Genomic DNA, 23,146 nt, shown 5'->3' on the forward strand with positions numbered 1-23,146 from the left:
AAAAATGTTATTTTATCTTTAATATTTGCCAAATGGTGCATAGCAATTTACCGCTATTATTATTATTATTATTATTATTATTATTATTATTATTATTATTATTATTATTATTATTATTATTATTATTATTATTATTATTATTATTATTATTATTATTATTATTATTGTTGTTGTTGTTGTTGTTGTTGTTGTTATTATTGTTGGTGATAATATTATTATTTAAAAATTATACTGAAACAAACCAAAAAGCATTATTTAATAAAAAGGGTAAAGGTGGATAATTATTTCATGGTGCAAAATATTATTTATAAATTCTCTACTTTACTCAACACATAATAATACTCTTTCTAACAATGCCCTTATTATTTTGTCCTGTTTTACATTCGTGTCTTTCTTCGATGGTTGTGTTATATATTTTGATTTACTCATGTTGCATTTACACAATATACATGTAGGAATGCCAAAGAGCTTTCATTCATTCAAATCAAAAACTTATTTACAATTTACATTCCAATGGCACCGACCGTTAATCAATCATCTACAACTTGATACACTAACTTTTTTTGTCTACACATTTGTCTGGTAGCTTTCTCATTGTCTGGGTGGGGTTCCTGACCTCCCATAGTGGACATAGAGCTACTTACTGTTTGTTTTTGTTTTTATTTTGTTTTTAAGGGTTTTACGGCGCTTACAACACATTTAGGTTATATCAGCGCCAGTAAAAAGGAAGTAAATGAGATAGTTAAAAGTTCTTGAATTACAATTAAAGCACCCAAGAAAAATGTAAGACATTGGGGAACTGGGAACAAATAGTTTTTTCTTCTATCCCCCTGTATCTGTTTTTCAATAACTTTCTGTCTTTGTCTTGAAATGAGAGTTTTGTCCTTACCCGGACCTTGGCTGGGAGAGAAACAGTCGAATGTATATGTAGTTATAGTTTTGGGAGATGATATTTTTTTCCTTGCAAATCATCTCTATGTTATGTACTGTTATTTTTTTTTTTTTAATTTTTAACATATGATTTATTAACATTTGAGTGAATTCCTCTTAGTGGGATCTTTCGCTGGTGTCTGGGTGAAACATTTAGGTAATCTCAAACTAAGTACATTGATAGTGTGCTCTTGGAATCTTCATCTGTTCAGTATTTGAACCATTCCCCTTTGTCTTACTTTTTTCTCAAGTCCTTTTAATTGTACATCTAGAATGTTTTTTACTATCCAATATTCTTCCTTTTTACTGGCGCTGATATGACCTAAATGTGTTGCAAGCGCCGTAAAACCTTTAAAAACAAACAAAACAAACTTCTCCATTGTAAATAATGGATTATCATTTAATGAACATGATAAAATATGTATAAAGTAATGAACAAAAAGAGCAAACTACCAAACACAGAATGTTTCGGACTCAAAACCCTTCTTCAGTCAATAACAAAACATTTATTGGTATGGAACGTTTCAGGCTTAAACCATTGTATAAATAATTAAATAAATAAATAAATAAATATTGCTTTTTGTATTGGCTGAAGAAGGGTTTTGAGCCCGAAAGGTTATGTGCTCAGTATTTTGTTCTTTTTCAAAGCTGTTACATTCATTTTTGTTCATTAGCTTTTTGAGTTTACAGCTTTTAGCAGCTTAGTATCACTTTGACTTGGATAGAATATGTCAACACCAGTCCATTTTAATTGTATTATCGCCTAATAGGCTCTCATCCTATTTGTTACCTGTTGCTGTTGGTCAGGGACCCTTTGTAAAGTGCGTTGAGCATGTTTAGTGGATATTGCGCTATATAAATATAAAAACTCAATTTTTTTTTTTAAAAAGCTCAATTATTTTGATTGAGAAATTAGGCAGCAGGCACTGGTGTAATATAAAGATCCTAATCCTTCAGGTTCATAGCAGCTTCAACAATTTAAAAGACAAAAAGCGATGAACAACTAAATAGGGCCACATTGAATAATAAAGATCTGAACAAGTGTGTATGAAAGGTGCCAGACAGAGAGAAGGTCTGAGGTTCGATCCCCAGTCGATGGAGACTGATTTTTTGGGATGGTTTTTTTTTTTTTTTTCTTGTATTTTTCTTTCTTTCTTTTGTCTGGCACCTTTCATGCACACTTATTCAAATCTTTATTATACAATGCGGACCTCTTCAGCGCTTCATTGCTTTTTGTCTTTTAACTCACTCAACCCTAACACCGACTATATCCGTAGTTTTACCAGGGTTACTTTTACACAATGCCTATTTATTACATTTTTCTAAGACAAATTATAGGCGTAGCATCAAACCTAATGTTTTTAGTTTTTTCATGTTAATGATAGTTGAATAAAACTTTCTATGTAAACGCTCAATTTTAATACATTTTTTTTTCCAATTTTGAAAAATAGAAAAAATCTCTAGGATTGAGTGGGTTAAATTGTTGAAACTGCTATGAACCTGAAGGGTTAGGAACTGCTGGTTCTTCTTCTTCTTCTTCTTCGTCTTGTGGAAACCTCCAATATTGTCGAGGATCACTCCACAGTTTGTAGGGTTTTACATCGTAAACTTGTTAAAACTCTGCACGTAATACTAATAAAAAATACATAGATTAAAAAGTCACGTTTGTTAATGTTTCTCTTGACAAATAAAGTGTCACAATAATAAAAAAAAAAACACTTGTTTTTATTTCAAACTACTTAAATATAAATGTTAAAGTACTTATTCATGAAAGTTGACTCCAACGAATTTGAGAAAACGTTTTGTGAAAATCAATTTGGAGATTTCTGATGGTATAATAGACCTTTCCAGAAATTATCATGACCCCCCATACTTGACTGATTACGATTTTAAAAGCTTGTGTGAAATAACAATTAATTTAAATATCTGATTATGCTATTTTTGTTTTTGTCTACCAAAGGTGCCAGTTGATTTCAACAAAGTACTCAAAAAAAATTGCATGCAGCTTGGCTTAAATACCAAAGAGATAAAAATTAGAAGAGTATTTCAAATAGTATTTTGTCTATCTAATTTGTATGTCTCTTTACTAAAAACATTCTTCCTCAGGTTTGCTTGTGGGTCTAGTGGTATAACACTCGCCCCCATTCTGAGCAGTGCGTAGTTGAATCCTTAGAATAGGCTCTTTACTCACACTCTCACCGCACTCAAGTGTAAAATGAGTACCTGGCCATTAGCAGCATTGTCTCTGTCGGAAAGAAAATTGTAATATCACCCAACAGGTGTCATGTTGTGTCCTACATGTTACGTGTTGCTGTTGGCTAGGGACCCTTTGTAAAGGGCTTTGAGCAGAGCATGTTTAGTGGATGTTACGCTATACAAAAGCTCAAGTTTTAAAAAACTTGCTCTACCATCCTTTAGAAAGAAATTGTGGAAGCGGGTGGTTGGATGGGAGCATCACCCTTGAATCATATACCTATGATGTTCGCATGGGTGTACGATCCGATAGTGGTGTCGTTTCTTCTTCTCTTTACTAGCCTATCCTGCTTCTTTGGTTTGTGATTGTATTTTTGACAGGGGATATTTTTTTTTTCTGTAAATCTTCTGCCTGTTTGTTCTTGGTTATTTATAATTTAGCTTATGATATCTTTAGGTTATGATTTTGATTTACATTTGTACTATTTTTGCTAGATTGCTTATTTTTTTGTTTCAGCGGTCTCTCATATAACCTCAATTGTGTTGGAAGAGACCTAAAGCAACAAACAAAAAAAAACAAAAAGAAATTGTGGAAAAATGGAATCAATATTTTAAAAAGGAAAGTATTCCGAAAAAAAAAAGATTGACAAGCTTTAAATAAATTATTACTCGTTTATTGTACCCTTCTTCAAGTACTAGATTCAGATATTTAAATTTTTGCCACAATGAACATTTGTACCATATGAGTATTATTTTACACACCCATTCTAACACTTTACAATTTTGTGTACACTACCAATTACTTCCATGTTCTTCCAAAGATTGTTGATTTGTCATTCACTACATTGCAATAAAGTTCGTTGCTAATAATAAAGCGCTAGAATTTCATTTATTTTATGCATTATTCTCATTCTGGAACAGATAGATGTGTGTAAGTGCATAAGGAATTTTACCTAAACTTTATAAGCTTTATATAATTGATGTAAAGAACTTTGAGGACTAGGCATGAAGCACTCTAGTGACTCTAGAAATGTTTTGCAATAATATTTTTTCCCTCGTTTACAAGCTGTTGGGGTTGCAGGAACTCAACTTCTCCATGTGCGACTAAAAATGAGATTTCATAGTGGGCAGGGAGGTCACTTACTGTGTCTTCTATCCTCTTATATCTGTTTTCCAACTTGCTTTTTGCCTTTGTCTTGGAATGAGATTTCTTGGTTTTCTCCTTTTCTTTGTCAGAGTCCTTGGCTGGGATGGAAACAGTCAAATTTATAGTCATAGTTAAAGTTTTGGGAGATGATATTTTTTCCCTTGTAGATCATCTGTTATAAATTGTTACATTTGTTGTTTTGAATGTATAATGTAAGCATTTGAATGTGTTCCTCTTGCTTAGTACGCTTTGAGGTCCAGATTATGATGATATGGGAACGTTGGGTAAAAAAAAATATTATAATAAGTGCAGGAAGTCCGAGTTTGTAGAAAAAATGGGGAAAAAAATAATAAAAGTGGAAGAGTTGATGTTTTAAATATTGTTTTACCTAGATGTTAACCTGAGTCATCAGATGATTGTCAATGGGTTGAGGGTTTTTCATTCCCTCTACTAGCCTTGGGGGTACGGAGTGGCTGAGTGGTTAAGGCATTGCACTGTGATGCGGAAGGTCCCTGGTTCAAGCCCCACATCAGGCACTTTCGTTTTTTTTCTTTAGGCAAGATTATTAACCCCCACTTTGCTCACTTGGACAACATGGGTGAATTCCTGTTGACATCAGACATCTTGTTTGATAAATTATCTATGTATATTCCTTCGAGGATTGCCTAGGCGAAGGGCGGAATTTTTAAATATTTTTTTTTCTACTAGCCTGTTAAGTCTTCATAAATTCAGCAAATGTTGGGTTTGAAATTGTGGATAGTTTCTGTGTTGAAAATATGTTGTTTTTTGGGGGGTTTTTTGAGGGGGGAAAATATGAGAACACCAGCCATAAAAATATAGGGGGAAAATGTGATAAATATTTTTAATGGTTGAAGTCGGTTGACAGGTCTGTGTTCCTGAGAGCTTTAAAGATGAAATAACACCACAAGTAACGCCATCAGCAGTAACCCATTGTCTGTCCTGTGATTTAAAAGACAAATTATATGATCACAGCAGTGAATGGGTAGCTGAGACTGTTACTGTTGTTAGATTTGGTGAAAAGTACTTTGCGATAGACTAGTGTCCTATCCAAAAGATAGTAAGCAATTGCCATTGTCCGTTTCACACTATAGAAACCGGGATAGACTCCGGATCCATAGGCCCAATGGCTCGGAAGGACTACTACTGCTACTAGCCTGTTACGTCTTCATGAGTTGGGCTTGAAATTTTGGACAGTTGCGCATGATGAAAATGTGTTGTTTTATGGGGGTTTTGTAGGGGGGGAGGTGGGGCTGGGGGGTTGGGGGGTTGGGGGAGGGGTATAAGAGAACACCAGCCCTAAATATTGGGGGAAAATGTGATAAATATTTTTAATGGTTGAGTTTGGTTGACAGGGTCTGTATTCCTGAGAGCTTTAACTCACTCAATCCTAGAGATTTTTGCCACTTTTCAAAATTGGAAAAAAAATGTATTAAAAATGAGCATGTACATGGGATATTTTCATTCAACTACCATAAACATGTAAAAACTAAAAACATTAGCTTTGATGCTACGTATATACTTTGTCTCAGAAAAATGTAATAAATAGGCATGGGGTAAAAGTAAGCCCGGGTATACTACGGATATAGTCGGTGTTAGGGTTGGGTGAGTTAAAAGATGAAATAACACCACAAGTAACCCCAGCAGCAGTAACCCATTGTGTGTCCTGTGCTCTAAAAGTTAAAAGACAAATATGATCACAGCTATTGGGAATAAGAAACAACACATAATAACTTACGAGAAAATATGTTTTAATTTCTTCATTTAGCATTTCATTTATCTAGTTAAAATGATTGTAAGCATGGCCTTTTATCGATAAAGGGGAGCTAAAACACTTTAAACTTATATATACATACATACATATATATATATATATATATATGTATATATATATATATATGTATGTATGTATATATAAGTTTAAAGTGTTTTAGCTCCCCTTTATCGATAAAAGGCCACGAGGAATGATTTTCAAGAAACAAAACCTGCCATCTTCACTTTAAAAAATAGTCCTTCAGAGCCATTAAACCCATTGAGCAAGAGCTTATCCCAGTTTCTATAACGTAAAATGGAAAATAACAGTTGTTTGCCATCCTTCGGATAGGACGCTAGTCTATCACAAAGTACTTTCCACCAGATCTAACAGACCCAGCTACCCAATCACTGCTGGTGGGGCAGGTAAGGGGGTAGAGGTAAATTTCGATTGTACCTGGGATTGATCACACAGTCCCTTTGCATGGAAAGTGAGTGCTCTATCAAATGAGCTATCAGGATTCACTTCACTTTAAAACAAACAAACTTAAATCTAGCTCCCTTCATATCAGTAAATTATCTCAAAGACGGAATCTAATTTTATATAATATACTAATAAATGATCTGTGATTATATGAATTTGATAACACCTCAACATTGGAATGTTTCCAGTAAAAAAAATACAAAAAAACATACTGAATTTAACAAAACTACTAAATTACAACACTATATTTATAGGGCACTAAAATCTCCAAACAGGGATATGTCATTACAATAAATATTTTAAAAGTCATATTTTAAAAAAATGGAAATTAAAAAAAATATTTAACACAAAATGGACGGAATTTTCCAGTACAGCATTTTAAAATGCAAATTAAATTAGTCAAATTGGATGAAATTGAAATTTTGATATTAAAAAAGTACAGATCATCAGAGATCATCTTTGTAAGTAAACATTCTGTTATTAAAACACATATCCACATACATATACACAAGCGTACATACTAATCAGCTCTCGGTGTCTACATATCTACCTTCTCTCTTTCTTTCTCTCTCCCTCTCATTTCTCTCCATTCTTTCTTTCTTTCTTATTTGTTCTTTCTCTCTTCTTTCTATATTTCTCTCCCTACTCTCTCGATCTCCCCTTCCTCCTTGCTCTCTCTCTCTCTCTCTCTCTCTCTCTCTCTCTCTCACACACACACACCCACACACATACAATATAAAAGTGTACCTCTGTAATACAAAATCAATTATATCTACAGTTTCAATACTCAATCTCCGCACATTTTACATACAAAGTCACAATAGCATTTAGGACAGTCCGTCGCCGTTTACTAGATTCAGACCTGCCAACTTGGAATTGAAAAAAAATAATCGTAAATTTTCAGGGCCATCAACATAGCAGACGTGTCTATTGTTAAAAATGACCAATTTGTCCTTAATACTTTAAATCAATGCTTCAAATTCCTTTATATACCAGCTCAGGTAACGAAACTTTGTTTTCAAGAAGCTTATCGAATTGAAAATCTTTATATAATTGTTACTTTGAGAGACGAAAATTCGTCATCATCATCATCATTGCCTTTTTCACCCTGGGTCAGGGTATAGGCCACAGACAAACAGTTTCCATCCTTCTCTATCCTGAGCTAACTTTTTAATCTCATTCCAGGTCTTACCACTTCTTTGTATATCAGCTTCTTTCAAGAGGCTGTTTATCGGTCGCCCAAGCTAAAAAAAAGGAAAATTCGTAGTTTTACTAAATTTCTGCAGTGGTTGGCTCCTCACACCTCTCGGAATGAAGTCCGGAGTTCCTTTTGGAAACGCTCACTCATCATACAAATTGTCGCTACCCAACATCAATATATAAAAATGAGGAGGCTGCAAAATTTTTCACACTATTTGGCATTGGTTGCTTTAACTCTCTCCTTACCAGCTATTTTTAGAATTTCCCCCAAAATTCACACCCACCCAGCACAAAAATAGACTTTTCTTACTCAAACAAAACAGTAACACGTGCATTCTGTACAGAATGTTGTTCAGCAAAATGAATTCTACAACACAGTGTTTAGTATTTATAGCTGTCATCAAAGCATTTCTTTAAATTTCGTGTTGTACAAGAGGAATCAGAATGAGATAATTGTCGATTACATCGTAACGAATGTGACGATTGTCCTATGGGTGGTAAGGAGAGGGTTAAAAAGGACAAACCTAAATGTCCAGCAGTTAGAGATAAACAAAGCATAGCGCAGCGACCAACTGTCCTGACAAAACCACATAATCTTTTCTTTAGGCAGCAAGTACAATATCATTTGACAATAAAAGGAAATAAGTAAAACGAATAATTATCTATAAGTACTATCTATGTTCAACTGTACAAATAGTAAATTGTGTGATAATAGGACGATGCCAAAGTTCCACAACGTGTGTTTATATCAGGAACCGTTCGTCCACCAAGGTTTTCTTGGCTAGATTCTTCTTCCCGCCCATCTCTCTAGCTAGACAAATGAGCTGTGAAGACAAATAAAAAAAAAAATAACAGCAATTAGGTGAGGCAATGGCCATTCAAATTATCAATTTTAATCGCATGCCATTAAAAAACAAAATTATAACAAAATAGTGTAATAATGCTGAGACTGACTACTTATATTGGTGATGATGATGATGATAATATTAATGCTAATGATAATAATAAAGATAATAATAATAATATTAATGCTAATGATAAGAATAATAATAATAATAACAACAACAACAACAACAACAACAACAACAACAACAACAATAATAATAATAATAATAATAATAATAATAATAATAATAATAATAATAATAATAATAAAATAATAATAATAATGATAATATATAATAATAATAATAATAATAATAATAATAATAATAATAATAATAATAATAATAATAATAATAATAATAATAATAATAATAATAATAATAATAATAATAAATAATATTAAGGATAAATGAATTAATAAATTATAAATAAATAAATATATAAACTTTATTCATCCATGAGGAAATTGGATTTATAAACGTGAATTAGAAGAATGAATGATTAAGTGTTACAAAATATACTTATATACTTTTATAAAGCAATATAATAAATAAAAATAAAAGTAAAAGTGCATCTATATTATTAACAGTTAGAAGCATATTATGATACATTATACGAGTGAGATGTATTAATATTTTCATTGTTTTTGTTATTGGCTGAAGAGGGGTTTTGAGCCTGAAATGTTCCATAATTGGATTTAATAGTCTGATGTCACGTCGCCCAGCAATGGCGGCCATCATGGTTCTAAACAAAGAAAATCATTACTTTTTATTCTTCATGCTGGCTAGAACTTTTCATATGTCTTGTGATCAGAATGTATAAAAGTCAAAACATGATCAGATTTATAATGTTTGTTTTTTTTCCTCTGGATATGATTTATAATATTTTATGCTCGTCGGAGAAATATTTCATAAGAGCATCCGCCATTGTTCAGATAGTTAAGAGCCAGTTACTAAGTTACCATGAGTCATTATGAGGGAAGTGACGTTAGGACTGTTGAAGCGTATTGGTATTTTGTTCTTTTTCAAAGCTGTTATAACAGCTTCTAGCAGCTTACTATTATATCATTATCATTATCGTGCGGCTATGTGGTCTAGTGGTATGACACTTGCTTTCTGATCGGAAGGTCCTGGGTTCGAGCCTCACACTCGGTGCATAGTTAAGTCCTTGGAAAATACTCTTTACTCACATTCTCTCACCATACTCAGGTGTAAAATGAGTACCTGGCCGTTAACAGCGTTGTCTTTGTCCGAACAATTGTAATATTGCCTAACAGTGTACTAACAGGCATCATGTCCCGTCCTACATGTTAAATGTTGCTGTTGACCAGAGACCCCTTGTAAAGCGCTTTGAGCACATTTAGTGGATATTGCGCTATATAAAGCTCAATTATTTTTTTTTAAGCTCAATTATTATCCTGTCATCTCATTCATTCATAAATTATTACCTCTATAATAATGTAGGTGATGATCCCGGATAAAACAAAGTCCTGGGCCATCAGATCAATGATGCAGAACAAGTAAGTGTCGAAGAGAATGAGGAATAATTCGTTGCCGTAGAATAACACGTTATCGAAGGAATGGCCGTTATCTGGGAAGAAAAGAATTGAACATATGTTACAGAGAATGAATGACATAATCAGTGGGATGGTGAAAAGGTTTGAACTGAGATATTGATAGAAGGTCAATTTTTATCAAAAATGAGTTCTTGTCATAAATTATTAAATCAACACTTTTTGCACATCTTCGGGAAATGTCAAAGCTTAGTTTCACTTCTTAATATTTTTTACAGTTAGTCAAGTTGACAAGGTATGAAATGTGAGAAAAGTTGCTGGATACCTTTCCCATACATCTGACCATAACTTCATGAAAAATCACCCGATTAACTTCAAATAAAGATTAAAATGCTCTGGTGAGCATATTCTTTAAGAAAATGCAAAAAAAAAAAAATGCAAATCCAAAATTTTCACCTTCCGACTGATTATGTCATACACTGATACATATGGCAAAATGTCAGTCTAAGAGAGAAGACAGTAGAAATAGGAATTAAAGTGATTTACTAAGACACACACTGCGGTGTTGGAAGATTTTCACTAACATATCAAGGAATCACAAATTACAATTTAAAAGGATGTCCTTTTTCAGCAAAAGCCTGTAAAGTAAACCAGCATTTTGAAATCTTCCGGCTGTCATTGATGAGTATTGGTGAGTTATTTGTTTTAAAGTAATGGCCGTTTAACAACAACAGATCTGGGAAGCTAGGTGGGTATGCATCTGTATATATGATTTAAGGGTGAAATCATCTGATGAAGAGACCGGACATAACAAATGTTGAATGATTGGAAACATTCCCTTTATTCATCCCCAAAGGGAAATTTGTCTTTAGGGTCTATTCCAAGGGAAGACTGGAATAACCCAGGCATCAGCCACAGTGCAGCGCCGCAAAGTGAGCTAGGGTAAGGTGACTTGCTCAAGGCCACACAACGCAGCGGTGGGTGATTGAACTCGGTACATTTTGGGTAGGAAGCAAAGACCGTACCACTGAACCATGCTGCCCCTTGAATGTTGAATGCATTTGCTCGTCAAAGTAATCTGTGACTGTTCCCTGATTTGATTGAGACTGTAATAGAACATTTACAGTGATGGGCCTGTAGGGCTTTTTGCAAATATAAGCCATTGAAGATTGAAGAAGAGACACTTTGCATGAAATATTTTCATACATTATGGTCTTTACTCGATAATCATTAAGGATTTCTAGTTTCTGGTAAAGAGCATTCCTGAGTTTTACCTCTTGATGACGTAATACGATTTCTTCATGGCACATTCCATCCAATTAGTTATCTAATCATAGCTGCAAGCTTAATTGTTTCATAGATATAACACCCACTCTAAATAGAAACAGCTTTGTTACAACAGCAAAAAAAATATATATAAAAAGAATGTATTTTGCTGATAAAGGGGAAACCCGAAATGTCCATGTTATCTGTTTTCATATATTAAATTGAAACTTACATTCAATTTCACATTGTTATTTATTGGAATCAGAGAAAAAAAGATTACCAATCATACATAGCCTCTGTTCCACTAAGCGGCACATTGGTATATACATTTACTTAAATATCATTATCGAATCCTGGGTGCAGTTGAGGATTTTTCTGACCCCCATCTCCACCCAGCAGTGATTGGGTAGCTGGGTCTAGTAGATCTGGTTGAAAGTACTTTGCAATAGACTAGCGTCCTAGCCAAAGAGTAGCAAGCAATTGCTATTGCCGGTTTCACGCTATAAAAATCTGGTTGAAAGTACTTTGCAATAGACTAGCGTCCTATCCAAAGAGTAGCAAGCAATTGCTATTGCCGGTTTCACGCTATAGAAACCGGGATAAACTCCAGCTCTATGGGCCTAAAGGCTCTGATGGACTACAACTACTACTACTACTACTACTATTTATTTCTTTACAGCGTAGGAACACATTGTCATAAGTTGTTAAATATCTTACCACTATAAAATATTCCCTTTTCGGTCAATTCCAAGAATTCAGTGTCCAGAACCTTTTCCAAGAAATTCTTGTCTTTTACAACGTAGTCGACATCTTTGAGAGACTGTAGAGAAATGAAAAGGCATTCTCAATATCATTGATGGAAGCTTTGGCCAAAATGTAAAGTTTTGGGGGCTTTTTTGTTGTTGTTTGATTTTGTTTATAGTGGATTTTAATAATTATTAGCAACACTTTAACTCACTCAATCCTAGAGATTTTTGCTACTTTCCAAAATTGGAAAAATGTGTTAAAAATGAGCATGTACATAGATAGTTTTATTCAACTACCATTATCGTGCGAAATCTAAAAAAACATTAGCTTTCATACTATACTATGCCTATAATTTGTTTCAGAAAAATGTAATAAATAGGCATGGGGTAAAAGTAACCCGGGTAAACTACGGACATAGTCGGTGTTAAGGTTGAGTGAGTTAATAAAATGTAAATTAAAATAAAAGTTGATTAAATCAGTCATGATGTCATCCCCCATTCCTGCATTATTATTCAAATCTTAACACGATACAGAATGATATTGATATACTTACATGGTCAATAAAGGCACATAAGAATCTGTTTAGAACGTTGTACGCCTCGATACTCTTCTCTTTGACTCCTGCTTTGCCCTGTTCGGCCCGATTTGCAGCTGAAGCATTCTGAAAATTGAAAAAAAAAAATCCAGTTTCAAATTAAATGTTTCATTTCTTTAATATTCTAATATTTGCATTAAAGATGATGGGGGGGCGGGGGGGGGGTCCTGATAACTCATTTGGTAGAGCACTCGTTTCACAAGCAAAGGGACAAAGATTGATCCAGGGTGCAGTCGAGATTTCTTTCTGATCTCACCCCCCCCCCCCCTCTCCCCCAACCTGCAGTCCACCCAGCAATGATTTAGTAGCTGGGTCTGTTAAATCTGGTGGAAAGTAATCTGTGATAGGCTAGCATCCTTAGCAATTGTCTGTTTCATGCGTGAATGGCTCTGATGGGCTACTTTTAATGGTGGTGTTGAAGAAAAAAAATTTATTTTTTTTTAATGTGAGCCTTTACATTTAGTGTATCATGCATGGGCTATGGCCCATGATACACTGAATGTGCTCAAAGTCAAAGCCAGTCCTAAGCCAACAGCACCAATGAAGATGCAGGAGGAGTTGTTTTTTTATTTATTTATTTTTTTTAATTACGCCCATCCCCCTTCTGCATGGCATTGTTACGTGCCATCGCCAAGGAATTCCATGAAGGAATAACATAGATAATCCAACTAACAAACGTCTGATGTGAACAAGAATCACCCATGTTGTCCAAAGTGAGCAAATTGGGGGTTAATAATCTTGCCTTAGGAAACCAAATCAAAAATGCCTGAATCAAGGCTCAGACACCTCCGGGTCACAATAAAAATGCCTTAACTACTTGGCCAGCTCACTCCACCCCCCCCCTCCCTCCCTCCCCTTTTCCCCTCAGGAAAAGATGTGGTGTAAAAAAAATGAAATGAAAGTTTATAAAAGCACTTATTATTTCGGATGACAAATTTAATCATTACCTCCAACTGCACCGGCATGTAAACAGTCTCATATTTTTGTCGTAGACGTTTGGGAAGGCACATGATGAAGGTTTGAGATTCTGTATTAGGCTGAAGCCCTCGCATTCCCACCAAGTTGTCCTGTGAACAATACGCACAATATATAGAACAATATAATCCCATAAGCTAATATAATCAACACACCTCCTCTTGACATCATATCATGCCAACCTCTCATCACCCACTCAAGGCCTGTGTAAAACAGCCAATAAAAATAAAGAAACTTGAGCTTTTATCAGCGCAATATCCACTAAACGTACTCAAAGCACTTTACAAGTGGTCCCTGACTAACAGCAGCATAGAACATGTAGAACAAGACATAATGCCCGTTAGGCGATATCACATTTTTTTCTCCAACAGAGACAACGCTGTTAACGACCAGGTACTCATTTAACAGCTGAGTACGGTGAGAGAATTTATTAGTAAAGAGCCTTTTCCAAGGACTCAACTATGCACATAGCAAGGCTTGAACTCAGGACCTTCTGATCCAAAAGCAAGTGTCTATGAATTTTTATATGCAATAATATACTCTTCATATCTATTTATTCAAATAGATGTTTTAAATTATCTTATCTCTTTTTTCATCTATTTTGTTATCTATTTATTTATTTTTATTGATTTATTTACTTAGTTTTATTTTTTATTTATTTATTTTTTGCCAATAACTTTAAGGTCAATATCCATATGCCTATGTTGTTTAGTGCATACGTATATGTATAAAAGAAGAAGATAAAAATAAACTGGCAAAGTGACGACAAACGTTGGATGTATCTCACTCCTGAGGTTTAAAAATAAATAAATAAATAAATAAATAAATAAATAAATAAATAAATAAATAAATAAATAAATAAATAAATAAATGAATGAATAAATAAATAAATAAATAAATGAATAAATAAATAAATAAATAAATAAATAAATAAATAAATAAATAAATGAATAAATAAATAAATAAATAAATAAATAAATAAATGAATAAATAAATAAATAAATAAATGAATAAATAAATGAATAAATAAATAAATAAATAAATAAATAAATAAATAAATAAATAAATAAAAGAAAGGATAAACTGAAAGCACTGACTGACCTCTTCCCGTTTAATCATGTCGCACATTTCCTTCATGTCCACATCTGACCTGCCGTGCACAGACCTTCCGTGGATGTAGTAACCAAACTCGGCATGAGCCATGATGAAAACACTGACGTTGCTCATAGAGCAAAGATCCACAAACTCACGGATGTCATCCGAAATGAACCGCTCGTAAATGAAGACGAAGAAAATGGCTTGGACAACGGCTGAAAATTAATTTTAAAAATAAATAAATAAATAAATAAAGCAAAGGCATTGATTTTTATTTCTAGAGTAAAACCTTCCTTTAGATATTACAAACGAAAGAGTGAAAATGGCAAGGCTTCATATGGGAACAAAACAGACAATGGAAACTTTGTTCCCATACGAAGCCTTTCCATTTTCAACTCTTTCGTTAGTATTTTCCGATCACCGTCTTCAGGCAGCCCTTACTGTTTTCTACTTTAGATATTACACTGATCTCAGAATGTCCTTACTTTCTCTAGTATCATCAATTTATCTTAAAATTATAGGATTGATTGTATTAAGCACATCTGCATTATACGATAATAAATCTCCAAAAATAGTTCGAAGAGCACTTGGGGTTGATGGAACTGGAGAAAATTAAAACAAAAGTTTTAAAACGTGGGAATAGTTTCCAAAAATAGTTTGATCTCGTTCCCTTTGCAAGAATGCTCTACCAACTGAGCTGTCGGGACCTCCTCTCATCGTTATGGTGTAAAATAAATACAATCTCGGGCATTGCACAAAACTGCAGATTCAAATTTCTCATGATCTTACTCCAAAATTCACTTTTCTGGGGTCCGACTCATTCCGACATAATACCGTTTTGAGACGATAGGTCACTAGGGGCAGTGGAGCTCAGCAGTACGGTCTTTGCTTCGTACCCAAACAGTACCGAGTTCGAATACCCACCTCTTTGTGTGTGGCCTTGAGCAAGTCACCTCGCCCTAGCTCACTTTGCGGCGCTGCTCTGCGGCTCACGACTGGGTTATTCCAATCTTCCCTTGGAATAGACCCTAAAGACAAATTTCCCCTTGCGGATGAATAAAGGGAATTTATTTAATGTCTAATTGTTACGGTGAGGTTACTGAACCATTACCAGGGTTGCCAATACAGAAGGCCAAAATTTACTGAACTTTAACAGAAACACAATGGCCAACTCTTTTCTGAGCGCTGAACTCCAGTAAAAAGACATAACGTACTTTATTTTTTCCATTTAGCATTCCATTTTTTTTGGATGAATAAAGTATATATTATTATTATTATTATTATTATTATTATTATTATTATTATTATTATTATTATTATTAGTGATTGGAAAATATACTGAGGGTTTATGACTGTACTGAATTCCATAAATTTGTGTGACCGTCTGAGAAAACCTGGAAAGATGTGCAAATTTCATAAATTGAGTTATGTATGCAGTGGTGTAGACCACACATCTTTCTGATCATTTACCAAATAAAATTTCTTTCTATGTCCAATCGAAACCAAGTTATGCATTTTTTTGTGAATAAAATTTGTTGCTGTGGGAAACATTTTATCTTCGAGTTTGGATTATATCTCGAATCAAAGCTTGCCACATCTGCCCGGGTTTTCTCAGTCAGCCTCACATACGTGTCAGCGCATGACATAATCAGTCAGAAGGTGAAAATTTTGGATTTGCATTTTTTTTTTTTCATTTTCTGAAAGAATATGCTCAACTAGATCATTTTAATCCTTATTTGAAGTAAATCTGGTGATTTTTCATGAAGTTATGGTCAGATATATGGGAAAGGTATCCAGCAACTTTTCTCAAATTTCATACTTTTTCAACTTGACTAGCAGTAAAAAATATTTAGAAGTGAAATTAGGCTCTGATATTTTCCGAAAATGTACAAAAACGGTTGATTTAATTATTTTTGAGAACTCATTTTGCATAAAAATCGACATTCTAACTAAACTTGGCAATATCTCAGTTCAAACCTTTTCACCATCCGACTGATTATGTCATGCACTGTAACACATATGGAAAATTGGCAACCTTGCACATTACACTCACCGACAAGGAGATAGACAGTACAGGCCAAAGCAAATCGGAACATCTCACTCTGGGCACTTTGGTAGACGTCGTCGCTTTTCCCCACTGTGCCGTCCGGGTCTTTGGTCGTCGTGTCTTCAAATCCAACAACGTGGAGGAAAAACAACACGGCAAATATTTGGAACACGCGGCTGATTTTTCTCTTGGTCTGAACAAAAGAAAAAAAATAGAATACAGTAGAACTCGGATACAATGAGGAAAGTAGGACTAGCAAAAAATATCCGTTGTAGCCGAGACCCGTTATATCCGTGCATATGGAATTAGGAGGGAAGTAATGCTGAGGGAAATAGATCTTTTTTTAAAATAACACAACAAACACATTTCAAGTTACCTCCCTAAGTAAATATCGAGTTACCTCCCTAAGTAAATACCGAGTTACCTCCCTAAGTAAATATCGAGTTACCTCCCTAAGTAAATATCGAGTTACCTCCCTAAGTAAATATCGAGTTACCTCCCTAAGTAAATATCGAGTTACCTCCCTAAGTAAATATCGAGTTACCTCCCTAAGTAAATATCGAGTTACCTCCCTAAGTAAATATCGAGTTATCTCCCTAAGTAAATATCGAGTTACCTCCCTAAGTAAATAAGTAAATATCGAGTTTCCTCCCTAAGTAAATATCGAGTTACCTCCCTAAGTAAATATCGAGCTACCTCCCTAAGTAAATATTGAGTTACCTCCCTAAGTAAATATCGAGTTACCTCCCTAAGTAAAAATCGAGTTACCTCCCTAAGTAAATATTGAGTTACCTCCCTAAGTAAATATCGAGTTATCTCCCTAAGTAAATATCGAGTTACCTCCCTAAGTAAATATCGAGTTACCTCCCTAAGTAAATATCGAGTTACCTCCCTAAGTAAATATCGAGTTACCTCCCTAAGTAAATATCGAGTTACCTCCCTAAGTAAATATCGAGTTACCTCCCTAAGTAAATATCGAATTACCTCCCTAAGTAAATATCGAGTTACCTCCCTGAGTAAATATCGAGTTATCTCCCTAAGTAAATATCGAGTTACCTCCCAGAGTAAATATCGAGTTACCTCCCTCAGTAAATATCGAGTTACCTCCCTAAGTAAATAAGATACCATACTCATTTTTTGTTCATTACTTATGACAGACCATACAGCTTCTGACAGTTTAGTACCTTACTTTACCTACTCATTTTTTTGTGTTATATAAACACATAAGGTCGACAGGAAGGAGCGCCAGTGACTTCTGTCTTCTGCCAGCTTGCCGGACCTCACCCCAGGTCCAACTGAAGGATGTCATAATCTCTCTCTTTCCACCGATCTTCTCCAAGTTTCCAGTGGTCTTCCCCTGTTGCGATTACCCCTGTTTTTGGGATTGCTCCCTCTTTCATCCGACAAACATGGCCAATCCAACTCCATCTTCTTGTTTTGACTGTTTCAGAAATGGGGAGGTCATGTCAGCTTTTTGAAGAAGATCTTTAGTTCATATTTTGTTTCGCCAAAAAATGTGGAAGATTTTTTGTAGACATTTGTTTAGTACCACTTAGTTATTAAAATACAATATATAGATAGAATGCGCTTGGCCAAGGAGTTCACAACATTGCCATCCGGAAGTATAACGGACCAACACACAAAACTGTGTGTAACCATGAACTTTTATAGTCTGGTTAATAAAGTTTAGTGAGAACAACTCACAAACGCGGATGGCAAAAAAACAATAACAAAGGCGTGAGTGACGTCATCTTTGTTCTATCTATAAGTAATTTACCTGAATCTCATTCCACTCGTTGGCCACGAAATAAGTCCGCCAGATGGACACTCCACTCCCTTTCGGAGGCTTGCTGCCCTCACCACCTGGCCCACCGGATGTCGCTTGTATCGCCTTGCCCCTCTCCCAATCCACCAGGAAGAGGTCCGACGAGCACTGCATCACCACCAGGTGGATCAGCGACAGGGCCTTCAATACGAAGCCCGATATCATGAGGGCATACCATTCATTCTCACGCTGGCCTTCCAGAGGTACCAGGTAGACTACGTTTTGTCTCTATAGTTAAAAAGAAAAAGAGATATTTAAAAAAAAAAAACAATAAACTAGAGCATTTATATACTTTTTATCGTTTTCAAATTGGAGGGCTCGTCACCAGCATATCTCTCAAACCTCCTTGAACGGTATAACCCACAGCGATCGCTTCGATCAACAAACGACCTCAAATTGAAAACACCCCGCTGTCGAGTGAAGGCTGGTGAACGCGCCTTTCAGCATTCTGGTCCAAGGGTGTGGAATTTACTACCACTAGAGATACGTTCTTCGTCTTCACTAGAGGAATTCAAGCGTCGATTGAAGACATTCTTATTCCGACAGGCTTTCTTTTGATTATATGTATAATTAGCGTTGTTCGTGTACTGTGTTAGGGCTTAATCTATGTTATGCGCCCAGAGCCCTCCTGATGAAGGGATGTTTGGCGCACTATAAATCTATACCATTATTACTTACTTATCCGAACCAGTGACCACCTGAGCTCTAGCCCTTCGGTCTTGTGCCATGACGTAGAGCATTTCTATAATAAACATGTTCAAAGCACTTGGGATCCCAATCCAACAGCAACTATTAATTCACTCAACCCTAACACCAACGATATCCGTAGTTTACCCGGGTTACTTTTACCCCATGCCTATTTATTACATTTTTCTGAGACAAATTATAGGCGTAGAATCAAAGCTCATGTTTTTAGTTTTTACATGTTAATGGTCGTTGAATAAAACTATCTATGCACATGCTCATTTTTACTAAATTTTTTCAAATTTCGAAAAGTATCAAAAATCTCTAGGATTGAGTGAGTTAATTGGGGGGGGGGGGGGGGGGGGAGGCGACGTGGCTCAGCAGTATGTTCTTTGCTTCGTACCCGAAAGGTACAGAGTTCGATCACCCTCCGCTGCACTGTGTAGTCTTGAGCAAGTCACTTCATCCTAGCTCAATTTGCGGCACTGCACTGCGGCTGATGCCTGAGTTATTCCAGTCTTCCCTTGGAATAAACCCTAGAAACAAATTTCCCCTATGGGATGAATAAAGGAAATTTTATTTTTATTATTTATTTAACATGTTAGGCAATATTATAAATTTTTTTTCCAATAGAGACAACGCTGTTAACGATCAGGTACTCATTTTACACCTGAGTACAGTTAGAGAATGCGAGTAAAAAGCCTTTTCCAAGGAATCAACTATGCACCAATCAGAGTGGAGCTCAAACCCAGGACCTTCCAATCTGAAGATGAGTGTCATACCACAAGGCCGCATAGTTGCACAGTGGGTCACAATAGCAGAATCCGACTATAGCTTTGCATTGTCAGATGAGAGAGCAGCTACTCCGGTGTAAATATGTACCTGGCTCTAAGCAATGTTGGATATTGATTGAATGCTAGTACAACGAGGTTGAAAAACAAGTCATAAGTGCTGTACTAAAGTGAAAACTGTATTGACCGTTATACTATTGATATTTTACTGCTAATTTCTTTTGTCACGCAAGGAAGGGAGAGAGAGAGAGAGAGAGAGTAGGGAGAGAGAGAGAGAGAGAGAGGGGGGGGGGGTGGAAGAGGAGAAAAAAAAACAGAAAAGAGAGAGACAGAGATATATATATATATATATATATATATATATATATATATATATATATATATATATATATATATATAAGATAGAGAGAGGGAGAGAGAGAGAGAGAGAGAGAGAGAGAGAGAGAGAGAGAGAGAGAGAGAGAGAGAGAGAGAGAGAGAGAACACAAGTGAGGAAGAAATAAAGATAAAGAGAGAAATCAAACTACTTACTTTGAAGAAGATGAAGAAGTAGAAACCAATACCGTAGGTAAGGACAAAGAAAGCATTGGACAAATGGCCGCATACAAAGAACACGAAGTTGACCAATGTAGGGAAGTCGATGGTCAAGCGGCCAGCCCTTTTGTTCCAGACATACGTGCGATAACCAGCGTACACCAAGGACAGACTGCTCAAGATACCGGTGGCGATTTGAAAATCTTTGTGGTAGTCGCCTTGACTCATTGAGTAGGATACCTTGAAGGAAATCTGAAATGTACGCAGTAATGTAGAGGTTAATGAGCTTTTAAATAGCGCAATATCCACAAAATGTGCTTAAAGCGCTTTACAAGGGTTCCCTGGTCAACAGAAACATTTAACATGTAGGACGGGACATGCCGCCTGTTAGGCGATATAACAATTTTTCGGACAAAGACAACGCTGTTAACGGCCAGGTACTCATTTTACACCTGAGTACGGTGAGAGAAAGTGAATAAAGAGCCTTTTCCAAGGACTCAACTATGCGCCGAGCGCGAGGCTCGAACTCATGACCTTCCGATCCGAAAGCGAGTGTCATACCACTAGACCACATAGCCGCACATAATGAAAAACTGTTTGAAGCTAGATAAAGAACTGAACAAGCGTGTATGAAAGGTGCCAGACAAAGCAAGAAATAAAAATACAAGAAAAAAAAAAAACATCCCAAAAAAATCAATCAACCTCGAATGGGGATCGAACCTCAGACCTTCTGATTACCAGTCAGACATGCTACCACTACATAAAAGAGGCACCTTTCATACACACTTGTTCAGTTCCTTACACCAGTGCCTGCTCCTTAATTTCTTAGAAGCTGTAGTAGTCCTTCAGAGCCATTGAGCCCATGGACCTGGAGTTTATCCCGATTTCTGTAGCGTGAAATGGACAATAGCAATTGCTTGCTATCCTTTAGATAGGACACTAGTCTCTCGCAAAGTACTTTCTGCCAAATCTAAAAATATATCAGACTCAGCTACCCATTCACTGCTTGGTAGTCAGGGGTGATAGTCTCTCGCAAAGTACTTTCTGCCAAATCTAAAAATCTATCAGACTCAGCTACCCATTCACTGCTGGGTGGACAGGGGGTCAGAAAACTCTCGACTGCAACCGGGATCAAATCTTGGTCCCTTTGCGCGTGAAGCGAGTGCTCTACAAACTGAGCTATTGGGACCTCCAGTTAGAAGCTGTGTATTATAAAAAAAGTATTGAATAAAAGGTGAATATAACAATTTCTTTTTAAAGTACTAATTACGGAATGTTTCAGGATCTATCATCAAAAATTGAGCTTTTTTTTGCGCATTTTGTATAGCGCAATATCCACTAAACGTGCTCAAAGCGACTTACAAGGGGTCCCTGGCCAACAGTAACATTTGACATTTAGGATCAAATAATATGAATCCCATTAGGCGATATTACACTGCTATTAACGGACAGGTACTCATTTTACACCTGAGTACGGTGAGAGAATGTGAGTAAAGATTCTTGTCCACGGACTAAACTATGCACCGAGCAAGGCTCGAACCCAGGACCTTCTGATTTGAAAGCGGCTGTCATACCACAAGAACACATATCCGCACAAAAAAAAATATAAATATATAACAGTATGCTAGCTTATTGGGATTGTTTTTCTTGGGGAGGAGGGGGTGGGAAAGGGGCATAACAATTAATTAATTAATTAGTTAATTAAATAATAATGCATTAATGATGGATGTAAATTACAAGCAATTTTTACAAAAAATCATTAATTAAAAATGATTACGAAATGGATAAGGTGCAATTCAATTAATATAAACTGATTGTTTAGTGGGTAGTTATTAATTTTCACCAGTTAAAAAAAAAATAATTCATCAATTTTACAAAAAGCACCCAAATCTGGAGGAATATATTTTGGCCAAACTCAAGCACACACAACACACCAAACAACACAAAAAAAGGAGAAAAAATAGATTACTTAAAGTTAGAGCAGGCCCGGAGAGGATTGACTGAGTGAGTACGATTCCGCGAAAAAAGGGTAAGGGTAAAGAGCCTCTGTATTTTGTTCAATTTCGAAGATGTTGTATTCATCATTGTTCATCATTACTTTTGACAGATCTTGTTTATGTTTTCATGTTTTTAAGGGTTTTACGGCGCTTGCAACACATTAAGGTCATATCAGCGCCAGTAAAGAGGAAGAAAATGGGATAGTAAAAATTTCTAGAATTACAATTAAAGCACAAAAGAAAAGGTAAGACAAAGGGGAATTGGTTCAAATAGGGAACAGATGTAGATTCCAAGAGCACACCGTCAAAGTACTTAGTTTGAGATCACCTAAAAGTCTCATCCGGACACAAGAACAGGTCCCAACTAAGAGGAATACACTCAAATGTTTACCAATCATATAATATAATATGTAAACTAAACATAATACAATGCATAACAGAGAGATGATTTACAAGGAAAAAAATATC

The 23,146-nt window shown here is 35.5% G+C and overlaps 1 protein-coding gene across 1 annotated transcript in view; it reads right to left on the reverse strand.

Moving 5' to 3' along the window:
• Positions 1-7,116: 7,116 nt before the first annotated feature.
• Positions 7,117-23,146, reverse strand: part of LOC144977520 (meckelin-like) — a 34,480-nt gene continuing 18,450 nt past the window's right edge. The window contains exons 14-22 of the mRNA XM_078922823.1: positions 20,679-20,933; positions 18,625-18,900; positions 16,854-17,040; positions 14,807-15,015; positions 13,678-13,797; positions 12,689-12,796; positions 12,106-12,208; positions 10,057-10,199; positions 7,117-8,548 (exon numbers count right to left, since the gene is read on the reverse strand). Coding sequence (XP_078778949.1) covers positions 8,468-8,548; positions 10,057-10,199; positions 12,106-12,208; positions 12,689-12,796; positions 13,678-13,797; positions 14,807-15,015; positions 16,854-17,040; positions 18,625-18,900; positions 20,679-20,933 — 1,482 coding nt within the window. The 3' untranslated portion in view covers positions 7,117-8,467. The remainder of the gene's footprint in view (positions 8,549-10,056; positions 10,200-12,105; positions 12,209-12,688; positions 12,797-13,677; positions 13,798-14,806; positions 15,016-16,853; positions 17,041-18,624; positions 18,901-20,678; positions 20,934-23,146) is intronic.

The sequence above is a fragment of the Berghia stephanieae genome, chromosome 7, assembly GCF_034508935.2.
Source record: "Berghia stephanieae isolate SIO BIC M18660-M18661 chromosome 7, UCSD_Bste_1.3, whole genome shotgun sequence".
Lineage (NCBI taxonomy): Eukaryota > Metazoa > Mollusca > Gastropoda > Nudibranchia > Aeolidiidae > Berghia > Berghia stephanieae.